This window comes from Cryptotermes secundus, unplaced genomic scaffold (genome assembly GCF_002891405.2).
Source record: "Cryptotermes secundus unplaced genomic scaffold, Csec_1.0 scaffold22, whole genome shotgun sequence".
NCBI lineage: Eukaryota > Metazoa > Arthropoda > Insecta > Blattodea > Kalotermitidae > Cryptotermes > Cryptotermes secundus.
Window position 1 is genome coordinate 4,235,353 of NW_019742961.1, and position 16,852 is coordinate 4,252,204.

General features: G+C 40.8%; 2 protein-coding genes across 5 annotated transcripts in view; one reads left to right on the forward strand and one right to left on the reverse strand.

Annotated features, from left to right (window-relative positions):
* The window catches only part of LOC111873387, a 42,273-nt gene extending 32,007 nt beyond the window's left edge, over positions 1-10,266 (reverse strand). Inside the window, exons 1-2 of the mRNA XM_033755077.1 lie at positions 8,856-10,266; positions 5,037-5,309 (exon numbers count right to left, since the gene is read on the reverse strand). Coding sequence (XP_033610968.1) covers positions 5,037-5,309; positions 8,856-10,215 — 1,633 coding nt within the window. The 5' untranslated portion in view covers positions 10,216-10,266. The remainder of the gene's footprint in view (positions 1-5,036; positions 5,310-8,855) is intronic.
* The window catches only part of LOC111873404 (etoposide-induced protein 2.4 homolog), an 80,072-nt gene that overhangs the window by 4,423 nt on the left and 58,797 nt on the right, over positions 1-16,852 (forward strand). The window lies entirely within an intron of this gene.

The following is a 16,852-nucleotide window of genomic DNA, read 5'->3' on the forward strand; positions in this document are numbered from 1 at the left end:
GGACATTATCGATCGTCCTCTTTTTATTTAAAAATGTTTTGGAACTGGACTCTGTCTCCGAAACGTCCGGAGACAAGGACTAGCTCTATCGATTGGACCCAATTGAACACGCTGCCTGGGGACGGTGACAGTCCAGTCTCCGAAAAACAGTTAACGATTCCACTGAAAATAACTTTGTGTATGCCAGCACTTATAACGCTAACACCCCTACGTAGGCATCACTTTCTGTTATTTCGAAAATATTTAACTTGTTACTTAGAGTCGCCGAAACTACTATATCTCAACAATGGGAAATCAAATTGCAGTTCTTAAAGATGTAGCTTATTAGTTTCACTCATATTCTGAAACATGTACTCAGTTGTAAAACATATGAGGACATCAAATAGAATTTAATTGGAGAGCAATAGCAAATGAAACACAGATGCCTACTTCACAGTTTTTATATTCACATACCAACGATAAATCTACTTGCATTAGCATAATTCAAAATTACTTCTGCACGACATTTGCTTGAAATAAATACGCCAGAAGGAATGTCTTGTAATATACGTATATATAATATATAATATTTATATAATATAAATAGGCCTGGTACTCGTGTGGAGGCGGGGTCGAATACCTCCACCGCGACCCTGCGAGTCGTAAGAGGCGACGAAAAGGGAAGTCTCAAATCTGAGACAGTAAAATGTGGTCGCAAGTCCCAAGGGACTCGGACCCGAGAAAGACTGCGCTGGCAAGGATCAGCAGCGTATACAAAAGACAGACCCGTCCTCTCATCAGAGAGGGCGCCACACAGAAAGAAGACCGCAAATGCCAAATAGTAATAAATGGCTCGTTACCAAGACCTACTGACTGACTGACCGACCGTCAGTCGCAATGTGACTTGGACACAGACTTGTAATGTTCAGATAGGCCGCGCCATAGCTCAAGCGGTTAGTCGCTGGCTTCCCACCGCGGCGGCCCGGGTTCGATCCCGGGTCTGGTCAAGTGGGATGTGTGGTGGACAAAGTGGCGCTGGGGCAGGTTTTTTCCGAGTACTTCGGTTTCCCCTGTAAATCTTCATTGCTCCACAATCACACTCACCTATCATCTGGGGCTGGTACAATAGCCCAGAAGTGGCCGCAGTACAAGGGACTTAGCCCCACCCCACTAGAAATAAAAAAAAAATGTTCAGATTTCTTTAAATTCATCAGGAGCAGAGGACTCTGTTATGAGGTAGCATCTCTGACAGAATAGAAAAATAAAACGATAGTAATATTTAGGTCACGTACGCAATGCAGTTACCGGCAATACAGGGACACAACAGATTATCAATTTTTATGGAGTTACATAGTCGTACCTGCTATTTAAGGAAATGATTAGAAGATTTCATGAACTGGATTAGACTGCAATGTACGTCGCCATTGACGTATGACGAAAACAATGTACAAGGAAAACTGGTGAATAAGAACTTTTGTTTAAAATTGCATTTTTCTATATGGACAATGCATAAGGAGATACAAGGAAATATAATGTTAGGTGAAGTATTTTTGTAAGAACCAAGTCCACTGAGGTAGACAATATAGCAAAGAACAAAATCATATTACGTCCAGCGGAGTACACATTTCCGTCTAGAGACAGGGACTAACTCTATCGATTGGGCCTAACCGAGTAGACTTTTACCTGAGGACAGAAACAAAGTCCAGTCTCCGAAACGTTTTTTTATCAAAAACGGGACGGTGAATACTGTCAATAACATTCAATAATTTTATTAATATGCTCTCTTCACAAACTTTTAGATTCTATTTACCTTCCGTCATTGTTGCTATTGCTTTCTCTTCTTTTCACTTAGCTTATTATTATTTTGTTCTGAAGTTGGTACATTGGTTTTGTTTTCGTGATTTCACGATTTTAGACTTTCTTTGAAAATCAAAAAGGGACGTGTTATGTAGCAGTCAGATGTTTCTGTCTGCATGTCCGCCCGCCACCCTCTATCAGCTTTATACTGCTGACACATTTTCTTCGAGCTCTGCATGGAAGACTGTCATTAAAATTTGTCGAGCAATGCCCGTTTTCAGCCTTATTGATCTCTAATAAAGCCTAGTTTATGTAGTGCCATAAGAGGCCTTTTCCATATGCAGTAAATCGTCGTTTAACGTTCTTGATACGTTCCTTTTCACTGGAACATTACGAGAAACGAGGTTAAGCGGATTTGTTTTTACCATAAGAAACAGAAACAAGTAGGTTACTTTTCTTTGCTTTTCTTTTTTCGCCCCCGTAACATATATTACAATATACACAATATGAATAAGGCTTTAAATACTTGTATAATCTGTTCTATAAACATATGGAATTATAAACTACATTAATGTTCTCTCTCTATGGCTCAACAGCCCTTTGGACTTCGGCAGGTTTTCAGTTTCTTAATCCTATACACAATCGGTAGAACTCTTTGGACGGGGGATCAGCCCGTCGCAAGCCTGCTACCTACATACAGAACTCAAACACAGTAAAACTTAAACAGACATCGAGTGGGATTCGAATCGATGACCCCCAGTGTTCGAGCGGGCGAAGACAATTCATGCCTTAGACCGCGCGGCCAATGTGATCAGCTTTGTTATGATGTACTGTATTCATGGATGGCCGAAAGTGAAGAGAGCAAGGGGTGGGTGGTGGCCCTGTCTCGTCAACATTAAACCCACCCCTTCGACCATTTTCTTAAAATGTGGGTTGAACACGGCGCTGTGTCGAGCTCTGGTTTGAAAATATCAGCGCAACGTGAAACAACGTTAAATGGGGCCATGTTAAGCGAGCACTTACTATATCCCTTAAACCGATCCACAAATTTTGTTGAAATTTAGTATGGAAGATTTAAAAAATTGTCGGGAATTTAGATTTCCAGCCACAGTGATGTATGAAAAAGCCTACTATATATATGTACATAAATTGAATTTTCCATATAGGCCTATCTCACAAACTCTTCCAGGGTTTTTGTTGACATTCGACATGATAGACTATTTTTTCTGGCATTTCATTTTTCGCTTTTATACATAAGCTTAATAGACCTCAAACAAAACCTCTGGTAATTTCGGGTAATAATGGATTTCGACTGCCTCTATGGCCTAATGGTCAGAGGTCCCGGGTTCGATTCCCGAAACTACCATATTTTCTGAGAAGTAGTGGGTCTGGAACGAGGTCCACTCAGCCTTGTGAGGATAATTGTGGAGCTAGTTGAATGGAAAAGTAGCGGCTCCGGTCTAGAAAACCGAAATTAACGGCCGTGGGGATTCGTTGTGCTGACCACGTGACACCCTCTATCCGCCATAGTTGGCACTAACTTCACCGACAGGCGGCGGTCGCTCGGTCGGACTAAAACCATGGAGTTCTTTTTTATGGATTTCATCCTTTTCAATTTTGTTTATTGCCAGATAGAAAACATCGACTTATGTCACGGACACACAGAAGTATGAACGACTTACTTGAAGATTTTATCTGTATGTTTCTACATGGTATAGTAACTGGGTTTAGTCTAATGTCTTTATTCGGTACAGTATATGCAGCCTAGTTTCTATGTGTGCGCGCAGGGTAATACCAACTAGCATGAGATCTCAGCTTTGTTCATTTAGCCACGTCGTGAGTAAAGCCTGCACACTTCGGTAATGAGGGCCACGTGTCACCCACGTTATCACTTTTCAACTTCAATATCGCAAGCAAACGCCATTGCTCGTCGACATCTGGCTTAGCCTATCAGACAGTTGGTACATTCATCATTAAATAGATCACCTTGAGAGATATTGCTACAGTTGATGAGAAATTCCAGACTAGGCCGCGCCTTAGCTCAAGCGTTTAGTCGCTGGCTTCCAACTGCGGCGGCCATGGTTCAATCCCGGGTCTGGTCAAGTGGGATTTATGGTGAACAAGGTGGCGCTGGGGCGGGTTCTCTCCGAGTACTTCGGTTTCCCCTGTCAATCTTTTTTCCACCAAATTCTCCATCATCATAATCACCCGGGGCAGGTACAATAGACCAATCAGTGGCTGCCATGCCGAGTGGACCCAGTTGGACTCCACCCACCACTAAGCGAATTAAAAAAAAGTCAGAATAATCGAATTCCAGACTTCCAGGAAAGGATTATGTGCGATTCCTTCTCTTCTTCTACAACCCTCTCAAAAAGAATATTCACAATTGATATTTGTAGGCAACCCAAATTCGAGAAATCTTCGGTTTTCTGCCTCGGATATATAAAGTATTTTTCTTGTTTTCCATACATTCTTCGAAAAATGTGCAAGATCTGCACTGAATGTGGCCGAAAGGCGTTACAACCCAGAAGAACACAACCTGACACCAAATAGTTAGTTCACAGAGGCACAACCGTTGGCAGCTTCCTTCGCTGTTTGTTATTCGTAATAATGCGAACATTTTAAATTGAATTTTATACAATTTCGCTGCCAACAGCCGTCCTATTCACCGCTGTCATTCCCCAAATTTGGGTCTTCTGTATAGAGATAGGGCTTTCCAGGGCTGGATCTAAGGTGAGGGACGGGAGCGGTAGCCCAGGGGTCTTCACAATGCAGAAGAAACCCCACAGGTTTCGCAGAGACATTTGCTTCTTTTCTCTCACGAAAAGTTAGCTTGTATATTTTGTTATTATAAGAAATAAGAATGAAAGAAATGTCATAACCTAAGTTTATTCTTACTTATAGAGGCAGCCACATTTTGATTACCTCGGAGCCCCCCAACAAATTATAAATCTGGCCCTGAGGCATGTCTTCAACTGGAATTAACTCTACTACATAAAATCTGAGATGTAGTTTCCTGCTTAACTTATGATCAAATTCTGAAAGAGAACAGGAATTTTGAAACGGTATTCATAACCAAATTTATATGGTCATTTTTACTTCCTAGCATGGAGAACTGCCTGAGAGTTCTGTTCAGCTATTTGATGTGGGGAAACAAAAGCTTTAAAGTGAAATATCTGGGCAGATTTCTTTCAGAAACTGTGTTCCAAGTGGGAAGGGAGACAAGCAGGTGGAAGGTTTCTGATTTTCTGTGCACTTACCTTGTTCGTCCTCGCCGTCCAAGTCGACGTGATCCTGCAGAGGACTGGTGCTTCTCCCCGTCACACTGTGTCGGAGATGTGCGAGGTGGATAGCTAGGAGCCGGCCCGCTCGCGCAGACCCTGCCTTAGTCTCGAATTCAGCCCTCGACAGCTCCAGCAACTCAGCACCCGAAGTAGGGAACTTGTCAGCATCTGGCTCAGGATTCAGACTAAACTGTCGTGCTGACCATTTCAGCCACGACCTTACATGGCCTGCGTTCCATTCTGCAGGGTCTGTGGACATTAGTTTAAAAACGTATTGATTTGGGTTGCACGCATCGAAATATTTTGGGCACACTTGAGTTGGCGTAGAAATCGACATATTCTGTGCTTGAGGGCCTTACAGCGTCTTCAGTATCTGAAATAACCGAATATTGGGGTCTAGCGGATAGCGCTCCTGTTCTGTATCCGGGGGAGTTCTGGTTCAGATGCGGCTATGCTGGCTGATGCTTTCGTGACTTCTTATAGTCCCTTCGGATAAACGCCAGAATATCACCTCAAATTAGGCAAGGACCGCTTCCATTCACACATTTGCCACTACATAACCTTCTAATTCACGTTATATTCTGAGCTAACAACAGTATCGTTAAATAAATACGAGTAAATAATTAAACAAACAAGTGACACGGTTGTGAAATAGAGATCACATTTTAAACAAACAGTTTAAACTGACATATAGCTGTGCAGTAAACTATATATTAACAGCCGCAAGAGGATAAATCGCAGGACATGAGAACTGGAATTAATATATCCAGTTAACTCCTAGTCCATAAGCTAATTAATTCTATTTAGAATAAGGAAAACTTGCCTGATGAATGGAAGGAGTTTATTATTGTACCAGTGCACAAGAAGGGCGATAAAACTGACTGTAGTAATTATCGTGGCATATCACCGCTATCGACTTCATATAAAATGTTGACCATTATTCTTCTCTCAAGGTTAAGTCCATATATTGATGAAATTATTGGGTATGATCAGTGTCGGTTTCAATGTAACAGATCAACTACAGATCAGATCTTTTGCATTCGTCAGATATTGGAGAAAAAAATGTGAGTACAATGAGACAGTACATCAGCTGTTCGTAGACTTCAAGAAAGCCTATGATTCAGTCAGGAGGAAAGTATTGTACTATATTCTCATAGAGTTTGGTTTACCCATGAAACTAGTTAGACTGATTAAAATGTGTTTAAACGAAACGTATAGTAAAACCCGTATAGGTAAATATTTGTCTGATAATTTTCCTTTCCACAATGAGCTAAAACAAGGAGATGCTGTATAGCTACTCCTTTTCAACTTTGCTTTAGAATATGTCATTAGGAAGGTCCAGTAAAACCAGGTGGGACCGAAATTAAATGGGACACATCAGCTGTTGGTCTATGCTGATCATGTGAATCTACTGGGTGATAATGTAGATACCATAAAGGAAAACACACAAACTTTAATTGACGCAAGTAAAGAGGTTGATATAGAGTTGGATACAATCAGTATCAGGAAATCAGGAAAACTGTATAGGCCTGTCCTCCACTAAAGTGCGTCAGAAGAGTCCCTGATATGTGCCACCATCAGAGAGAGAAATAGATTTCGCCTCGTAATTAGATAGCTACTAGATTCTATTCTCATCACACGATGGATACCAAATGACCGGGAATGTCACTGGACACTTAGGACTTTCCTTCTGTAAGGCTGCCTACTAAAGGTACCGTGAACTCTCAGAAATATTTTGGACAAAGGACATACGCCAACGAAACTATGTACTTGATGATATCAATTTCAAGAAATGAGGAAGCTTCTATAGGGCTACCCTTCAGTGTACACCCACACAGCCAATGATGCATACAGTTTGACTATCACTGGAAATGTTACAATGTCTGGTGGGGCCGTTACGCAGAACCTCGTGATCTCCTCAGAGAAAGTATTTCTCAGAAGCTGACTTGTGACATTATCTGACTCACAACAGGTTGGTAGTCATGGACCTCGAGCTGAACTCTCTACCGAGTAAATAATTACACCCTCAATTTTCTGGTTACTGGAAAAGAAGATGCCACGCAAGGCTCTTATTATTTTTATTAATCGCAATTTGTGGTATAGACTGTCTTCTGCATAACTCAGCATAAAGTATACGGGCTTATAACATGAACTATGTTATGGATGGATTGTATCAGAGATGTCGCACTGGAGACCTCCTAGAATTGATATGATGTCACACTCACAAAAAGAATCCTGAGTCCTGGAACATTGAACGTTTGGAAGTTACGTCATACGTCTGCCAGCCACAGACTGGTCTTGTTTCATTTTGCTTTTCAATTGCCATTCTCATGACTAACTCAGCGTGCAGCAGAATCCTCAAGACATGATGTTCTTTGTTTCCATACAGAATGACGTGTGGATTGAATGTTGTTACATAACCATGATTCTTGGTAATGCTGGAACCTGCCTTAAGGTCAGCACTGGCATAGGCTTTTCTAATGTGTAATATAGCAGAGATGTGCCAGATAACTTCAAAATTTACTACTTGTAAAGGTTTATAAGGCCGGTCACGGTAGCCGAGCGGTCTAAGGCATGTACTATCTTCGCTCGCTTGGAAACCGGGATCGTGGGTTCGAATCCTACTCAGGGCATGGATGTTTAGTTTGTGTGTGTGTGTGTGTGCGTTTTTCTTTGTTTGTATACAGGTAGAGGCCTTGCGACCAGCTGATCACCCGCCCAAGGAGTCCTACCGAATGTGTAAGACTTAGAAGAACCTTCTAGTAAAATCAGTGAATTTCTAAATTGTTATCAGTAAGAAATACCATCAGTGTAGATCTACCTATGCATAATTATTGACTCCATCATGGGGTGATTACTAAAAATTTAATACCAATGTTAACATGCGAGTAACCACTTTCAAAGACGAACTAGGAGTTGGAAATGAATTGGTTCATATCAGCATTAGATGATTATTGGTTTCTCTCAGGTACTGAAATTGCTGTGCTATATTATTGTGCTACACATTTTGAGAATGTTGTGAAGGAGTAACTTCCAGGATTGTGGGAGAAATTTAGTTAACCTATTCCATAACAGTATATGTTCTGTTCTTCATAAGCCATAGAGGTTTGGTGCAGTTTAGTGAGGAAAAGTGTAGTATTCAGAAGACTTCATTTTTAACTAACTTCATGCAGCATAGCCCTCTTTGAGAATCTAATACTTTCTCAAATGATAAAAAATGTCTCCCACTTTTATGGAATCCGAAGTTTCATTACCGTGCCCACAAAAAGTCGCAATTGGTCCCTCTTCTGAATTAGATGAAACCAGTCACTGTGTTCATGTTGTATTTATTCTTTCCAGTTTGGTTTAATAATACCCTTCTAAGTACGCCAGGTAACTCTCTTCCCTTCAGCTTTTCAGACTAAAATTCTGTATGAATTTCCTATAGCTCCCATGTATGCTACATGCTCTGTTCATCTTAACTGCGAATTATGAAGTTCCTCTTTATGCGTTTTTTCCCAGTTTTCTATTAGGCTACTTCCTGCCTTTTAGGTCCAAACATTCTCCTCAGCACCCTGTTATCAGACATCCCCAACCTATGTTATTCTCATAATATAAGAGATGATGTTCCACATCAATGTAAAGCAATAGGTAAAATTGCAGTCTTATGTATTTTAATTTATATTATTATTTGTTAATTGAAGCTGTAACACAGAATTAGTCCAGAAGTAGATGTACCTAAATAAAAATAACTGAACCCCTAGCTTGTACGTTAAAAAAAGCACTTCACAGCCATGGTAATGTGGTCTTACTCACCAGATGGGACAAGTACCAGGTCTTCGTTCGTACCCTTCTCGTCATCCTCACTACCCCTATCTCCTGTTTTGTCATTTTCCTCGCTTGTACTTTTACTTGCCGAAGATGTCTCCACGCCCGACGTCACACAGTTCTCGGAACTAGTCTGGTAACCGCTCTCCTCTGATATACCTCGTTGCATTTCCTTACCACGGCTATTGGTACAACTGGACATTCGGCACTTTGTCCTATTTCTGCACGTTTTTTCTCTCGCTGTTGAAGCAGTTGTGGATATATTTTCAACACACGGTTCGGTATTACATTCCTTGTACACTTTTGAACCTCCTTCATCGCTCTCTTCCCCAACATCCCTTGTACTAATTTCTTGCCCACTAACATTTTCTGCGTCACGTTTCGATGGCGAAGCTTCGAGAATCTCACAGCTCCTCTCTTCGTTATCGTACGGCTGTAGCTGTGTGACGTCACTGGCTGATGGAGATAACATAAAGTCCATACTTCCATTCTTACACCTGATCTGCGGGTCCTCCTCTAGAGTCGTGACAACGGTGTCACAAGAAGTAACGGACTCCGGAGAGCCGAAGAGGAAACTGCAAAGCAAAGCTGGTAAATCTTCAAGCGTTGCCTCAGGAGAGGATGAAAGCTCGCTGTTGACTGTAAGAAAAGACTCGTCTGCTACCGTTTCACAGTTGCTGGTACTGTTGCTAGGGAAAACCGAACCCTGAGGCGTCGGAGATTTTGAAATAGACGAGAGCCCGTTCACGAATTCAGCACACGTTGATATGTCTTGATTCACTAAGGACGAAGTTCCGACTCCACTGAAATGAATTGGCAACAGTTCTTTCACGTCTTCCGTGGATGGTGGATTGTGTATTAAGTCTTCTGATGGTGACGAATTACTCCTCAGAATTAAATGGTTACGATCTGATGACGTGTTCACGCACAGAAACCCGTTCACAGTATCCGCTGAACTCAATATCTTATTCAGATCCTTAGTAGAGTCTTGGAACTGCGATAACAAGCCTCTGGCCACCGCATAAGCTGCAGCAGATGTAGCGGACTTGCCAGCATCGCGTGGCGTTGGTGCTGGTCTCACTAAAGTACCGACGCAGACTGATATGTCCTCATATCCTGCTTTACCGTTCAGTAACAGAAATGAGTTTTCTGATTGCCTAACATGATTCTCATTGTGTATAACGTCACTGGATTCGTCAGCTTTCGGTTGATGACTAATGATGGCGACATCACTGGCTGCCTGTAGTAAGGGGTCGCGTATGTGTTGCACACTGCCGCCAGAAAGTTTCAAGGAAAGGCTACGGCTGCTGTTGAGGCTGGTGCAGCGTAGAACCCGTTCCTGTTCCATCGCATTGGTGCCTGAGCGGAATCAGAGATACGCACGATTCAAGCGGCGATATTGAAGTTGGCGTAGCGTACGCTTACTGCACTCATACCAAGGAGAAGATGATTTTAAGGATGTTTCATTTTCTTCTTCCTCCTTTTTGGTTATCCCACTACTTCCCCTTCTCTTCCTTGTGATCATCTGTGACTGGTTTAAATTAAGCGCTGTGGGTGGAGCTGCAGATAGACAGGAAGGAAAACAAAACATTAAAACGAAAGGATAAAGCTAAATAAAGATTAAAAAGATATCTGACCATCTGCGACTAACGGCAGGTGCAAGTTTGCAACCACAATAAAAAGTTTAATTGTACATAATATTGGATGTAAAAAACAAATTATAAAAATATTTCCTAAAATAGCTGTTACAGAGAATTTATAGCACACGTTGTTAGTGACGTAATATGCTGTATAACTCCTTTAGAAGAGGCAAAACAAAAACAAAGGTCGTTTAGTGAGCGTGTGATGTAATAGGATTAACAATACTTACAGAAACTCAACTCTGTATGTGGGCGTTCCGTACTTTATTATATTAGGCGGCCATGTTATGGTGCTTCTTTGTATACATATATCCCCACGAAACTCTCTAAGTATGGAAAAAAAAAGTTTCTGTCTGTTCTTGTGATTGGATAAATGGTTAGAGGGGGTGGTCCGTTCTCCTGTTTAGCTGGTCGAACAGTACGATTTAAGGAGATAGTGGACCTACTTTTCCATAGCCACCTCCGTGACAACTTGCAAATCCAGACTTTGTTACAATTTGAAGGATCTGATCTCACAGCGGCGGTTTTGAAGAGTGTTGCTTTCCGGGATACTCCATGTAGCCCGTTGAAAGTCAACCAACGTTTCGGAGAAATATGTCGCTTCCATCTTCAGGTTCGAAGTATAAGCCAAACAAGAAACCAGCGTGCAAGCAAGTGCCAAGTAGATCTTTATGTTCCTCCGAAACGTCGGCTAGCTTTCAACGGACTACACGGCGTTATATCCCAGAAGATAGGACCCTTTTATCTTATAATTTTATGATACAATTGACTGCCTCTTCAGGGTTTCGAAAATTCATATTTTTTTCATGGCGGTACCTATTGCTAGCTTCCATATCCTACGAAAACAATTAATTTTTTACTGTTCTTACGTTTAAATTTTTGTCAGTATTGACAAAAACAGTCATTACAAAAATTTACTCACTCGTACTATAACAAATAAAGATATCAATGTGCTTAATTGCTAATCATGAGATGAAGAGGCATGACGAGTGGTGATTCAGCTCCTAGCCTACTTATCCCTGGCAATAGACGGAAACCGAGTTGTCAGGTTAAGGCTCAGGCCGATCTAACCCGGTATGCATTGTCTAACCCGTACAATAGATCTATTTAACTGATAAAAATAGAAGACTGTTTCAATAAAATTGCTACAAAATTGCACTAATTGTTCCAATGCAGTTTTGACTCTAAGGGAATTGGGCTCTGTTGAAAGTAACACGAGTGTATCTGTCAGGAACATTAAATACATTGGTATATACTCTTTAAAAACAAATAACGGTATGTCTGCTACTGGATTATATTACCAGATCGTAACAGAAGTCCGGGTTCGATTCCCGGCGCTACCAGATTTTCTGAGAAGTAATGGGTCTGGAACGGGGTCCACTGAGCCTCTTGAGGATAATTGAGGAACATTTTCAAGGAAATAGCGGCTACGGTCTAGAAAACCGAGATTAACGGCTGTGGGGATCAGTTGCGCTGACCACGCGACATCCTCAATCCGAAAAAGTTGGCACTAACTTCGCCGACAAGCGGCGGTCGCTCGGTCGGTATAGTCAGCTTGCGGACTAGAATCAAGAAGTTTGACTGAAAATGCACACGGTATAGAAATATTATATTATAATATTGTAACATTATATGCATTTGTAATTTATTTAAATGTTTAAATATAATATCAACGTTTCAAACAGTTTTCGTTATTTTCAGTTAGAAATAATTTACAGTCATACCAACAGTCATATGGTGAGTCACAGCAGTTAACGAATTGTGGAGACAGTACCATAGCTGGGCAGTTCGTCGCCGGCTCCCACAACGGAGGCCCGGATGCGAACCCAGATTAGGTCACGTGGGATTTCCGACAGACAATGTAGCACTGAGGCAGATTTTCCCGAAGTACTATGGCTTCCCCTGCAAGTTTTCATTTCACAGACTGCTCCACGTTTATTAACCATCTTATCATCGATGCTGATACTGAGAGCTTAATTAAACAGTCAAATAAAAATTACCGGTTACACTTAGGTGATACAAATCCTAACGGAAAGAAACAAAGCGTAGGCCTCTCTTTAAAATTTGTGTTTGTAATTTCAGAGTTTTTTGATAACACACGCCACTGTACGCGATAAATATGTCCTATGTATGTATGTCAGCAGGCAGTTTGATTACAAATATTTTTACCGTTTCCCACAGTAAGAAACAACCGAACATAGAAGAGTGCAGACTGCAATGTCTCATGGTCTGGGACCGCAGTTTGCCGACCCCTCCCGTGATTCACAAACTTCATTCCTGTATGTGTCATAGACACATTATGCCGTATTTTGTATTCCAGTCCACTAAAACAACAGAAAGGAATCATTAAAAATGTTTGTTACCTAAAGTAAAAACATATAGATCACAGATGTCAAACATGTCGCAAGGAGGCGAAGAAACGACAAGTCCAGAAATCAAAACAACTAAGTAATTGATGTACTTTGATATGTACGTCACAATAATATCCTTCCTGGACATTCATCTTATTAAACAGGATCACAAAGATTAAATATTATATTCTTATATAATTATCTACATGGAATTGAGTCCTTGAGAAGTTAGTAATCACTAGGATCCTCGAGAAGTCCTGAAGATTCCTTACCGCACTCACAAGAGCCCGCCACTAGTCCCTGTACTGAGCCAGATGAATGCAGTTCATACCCACCCTGCTCCTTGCAGATTATCCCATATATGCCTAGATTTAGCATAAAGTCTCTACCCTTCCGGTTGTATCTTTTTAGTCAGAGTTTTATGGGAATTTTTCACCTTTCGTCATGTACATCTCACCTTCCTGAATTGAATTACTCTACTAGCATTTGGTGCCGAACACTGTGGCCGCGTCGTCAGAGGCTTGAACTTTCTTCGCCTGTTGGAACACTGAGGTCGTGGGCTCGAATCACACTCAAGGCATGGAGTCTGTGTGCGTTTATTCTGTGTTTGTGTTGTAATGTGTGTAGGTAGCGGCCTTGCGACCTGCTGATCCCCCGTCCAAGGAGTTCTACCGACTGTGTATAGATTAAAAAACTGAAAAAGCTGCCAAGGTCCACAAGGGCTGTAGAGCCATATACAGGCAAATAGTATTAATAGGTAGTATGTTTGGAAATTATGAAGTTCCTCGTTTAATCCTTCTCATCAGATTTCTATTCGTTCCTCTGTCTTACGTCCAAATATTCTCAGCTGACTATTCCTAATGCCATTATCTCACGTTCTTCCCTTCATGCGATAATCCGCGTTTCACACACATGAAAAGAAAATGTGACGTTACAGTTCTGTAAATTTAACATTTACGTTTTTAGACATACCTTACAAAGTAGAAACAGAAAATCTTATGTAAAGGTGACGTTTGTCTGTCCGTCTATCCTTCTGTTTGTGACATAGAATCAGCGACTAAACCATTGGACAGGTGTTCTTCAAATTAGAAGCAAGGGACTTTCACTAGAAGTTTTCAGGCAATTCCAGTTTTCAGTGATATCGGACGATAATAGAGCCTGGTTTATACGTGTACTATACGTATAAGGCTCTATATGGACTTTTCCATGTATCCGATAAAATTTTAAAGGATTTTAAAATTAGAACTAAAGATTTTATAGTGCTACTACATGTACGTCAGAATTAACGTGTGTAAAGTGATCTACATCCAGACAGATATCAACGAAGTAGATGTTGATAATAACAAGGAAAGTGTTTTTAAATGTTAAATTTTGAGCTGGGTGCAGTGTGACAGCAACGTGAGTGTTATACACCTGATGATGGCCGTCTGAGGCCGAAACATGTAATGTAAAGGAGCAAGATCAAGGACACATAATATATTGTTTGCACTTGGGACGGAATTTGTATCATTATATCATTTCTCCGATAACCTGCTCCACAGATACTGTTGAAATCCAACGTGGGAAACTTCTCCCAAGCATTGTTGGGAAATTCGATTTTCAGCTTGTTGTTTCCAATTGTAGTTGCGTTTATGTGAGGTTTTAAATAGTCTTCTCCGTGTTTTCTATAAACCATTTCACAGATATTGTTGAAAATCAATATGAGAAATTTTCACTGATATGTTGGGTTTTTGGACTTTATCCATCGTCCTGGTTTTTAAAATAACAAAGAAAAACCAGGACGATGGATAAAGTCCAAAAACCCAACATATCAGTGTGTTATACACCATCGTCAGAATCCTATAGTAACTACTTGAGAAATTTTCACTAAATATTTTCAATCAATTCAGATTTCGAGCCACATTGATCCATAAGAAAGCCGCTTACAGTAGCCGAGCGGTCTGTCTTCGCTCACTCGGAAGCCAGGATCGTGGGTTCGAATCCCACTCATGGCATGAATGTTTGGTGTGTGTGCGCGTGCGAGCGTTTTCCTGTGTTTGTGTTGTCATGTGTTTAGGTAGAGGCATTGCGACGAGCTGATCACCGCCCAAGGAGTCCTACCGTCAGTAAAATGATCAAGAAACTGAGAAATCAGTTCTGTACTCCAAAGTGGGAGCAAGAGAGATCCATAACAAAGTCTGGTTCACACAAGACCATAATTGGATTCTTTTTCTATATCACATTATCCCTTCTACAGGATCTTTTTAAATTCCACATAAAAACTCTCGGAAGAAGTTATTAGGCATTTCTATTTTTAGCCATACTGCTCCTTAATAAAGCCTGATTTGCGTAAGACTATAAATGGACTTTTCCACATATTACATAAACAGTTTCATGGATGTTGTTGACATTCAGAATAGAAGTCGTCCCGAATCATTTTCTGCCATATTCGATTTTCAGTCGCGCTGGTCCATAATGAAGCATATATCCTGTAAACATTTTCAGAGATTTAATTGAAATTCGATATGGTAGAATTTCACTAGTATGCGTTTCTTTCTTTATATTACAAAATCAAAATAATAAGTTACAAAGAACGTCGTTGGCAACTGCTGTGTACATTCCCTTCCAATTTTGCTAAGATAAGAGACCGGAAGACAAAAGTTTGGCAGCTGAATAAAAGTAAATATCCCCTGCAATATTTTTCATGAGCCTACATTTCACATTTTGAAAAAATGTGAAATGTAGGCTTATGAGATTATCTTGCTCTATTCATGTCTGTGTTTCTAAAATTGTGTATCCCCTTGCAAATTCAGAATGCCTGAACGAATCTTTATGAAACTTCGTATGTACATCATGGAACCTGAGCCCATCTCAGAGGCGTACTTCGCAAATCACACCCATCAGTGTGTATGTCTATATGTGTACCGTTGGTAGGCAGAAATTTGGAGAAAACTTTCTTGCGGCAACGAATACACGCAATAACAGAAGAATTGTTTGATGCGTCGTTTTCCATGCAGTCCTTCTCGTATCAAAGGAGAGTCTATGGTTAAGTGTGTGTATCTCCCTATCGGTGCTAGGCAACGGCTCGATAAACGCTTTCCCGCGGAAACGAAGATTTTTTCGACGTTTTCTATGCGGTACTTGTATCAAAATAAAGTAGGCGCGTAGTTCTTCCCAGAACTTCTATTTTAATGTAATTCCAATTTATTGCTGTTGTTGCGACCAACCTTCCTACTTGAAACTTTCTGTTCCGTGTTTTTCGATATCTCGCGATTTTAATTTTTGTTACAGAAATCTTCCTGTATACAGGAGAGAGAGAAACAACATTTTATATCCAAGTGAAGGGCGATTTGTCTCATTTTGTAGGTCAAAAGATTTCACGTTGTCTGAAAGCTGTTTTGTTGCGTGGTAGGCATAATGCAACAAGGATAAATGTGTTGAAAATATAGGAGTGCCTCACGGAAATGACCAAACTTACCACTCCCTCTGTGTTGTCGACCTGAAGTAATATTATCGAGGACAGGCAACTGGAAAAACTGGCATGTTCTGCATACAAATTAAAAAAGGATATCTTTTGATGGGATCAACACAATATATTATGTACATTCTAGCATTATATTCCTCTTCTACTAACTTGCGCATTAAGGTCTTGGGTCTGTTTCAAGTCAGAAAATCTTCGATTTGAAACAGGCCTGACGACTTCCTTATTAATTACGAATATTAACTTCTGAAATTAGGAGTCTTATAGACGCTTGATAGGACTCTTTAGATGGGGGATCGGCCCGTCACAGCCTCTGCCTTCAAAAGATAATGCAAATACAGAAAATGCAAAATATGTCCATCCTCCAAGTGGGATTCAGACCTACCTTCCCCGTGTTTTAGTGGACAGTTCAAGCCTTAGACACTGCGGCCACTTCTGGTCTATTGTACCAGCCCCAGATGATAGGTGAGGGTGATTGTGGAGCAATTGGTGGAATGAGGATTGGGAGGAGAAACCGAAGTACTCGGAGAAAAC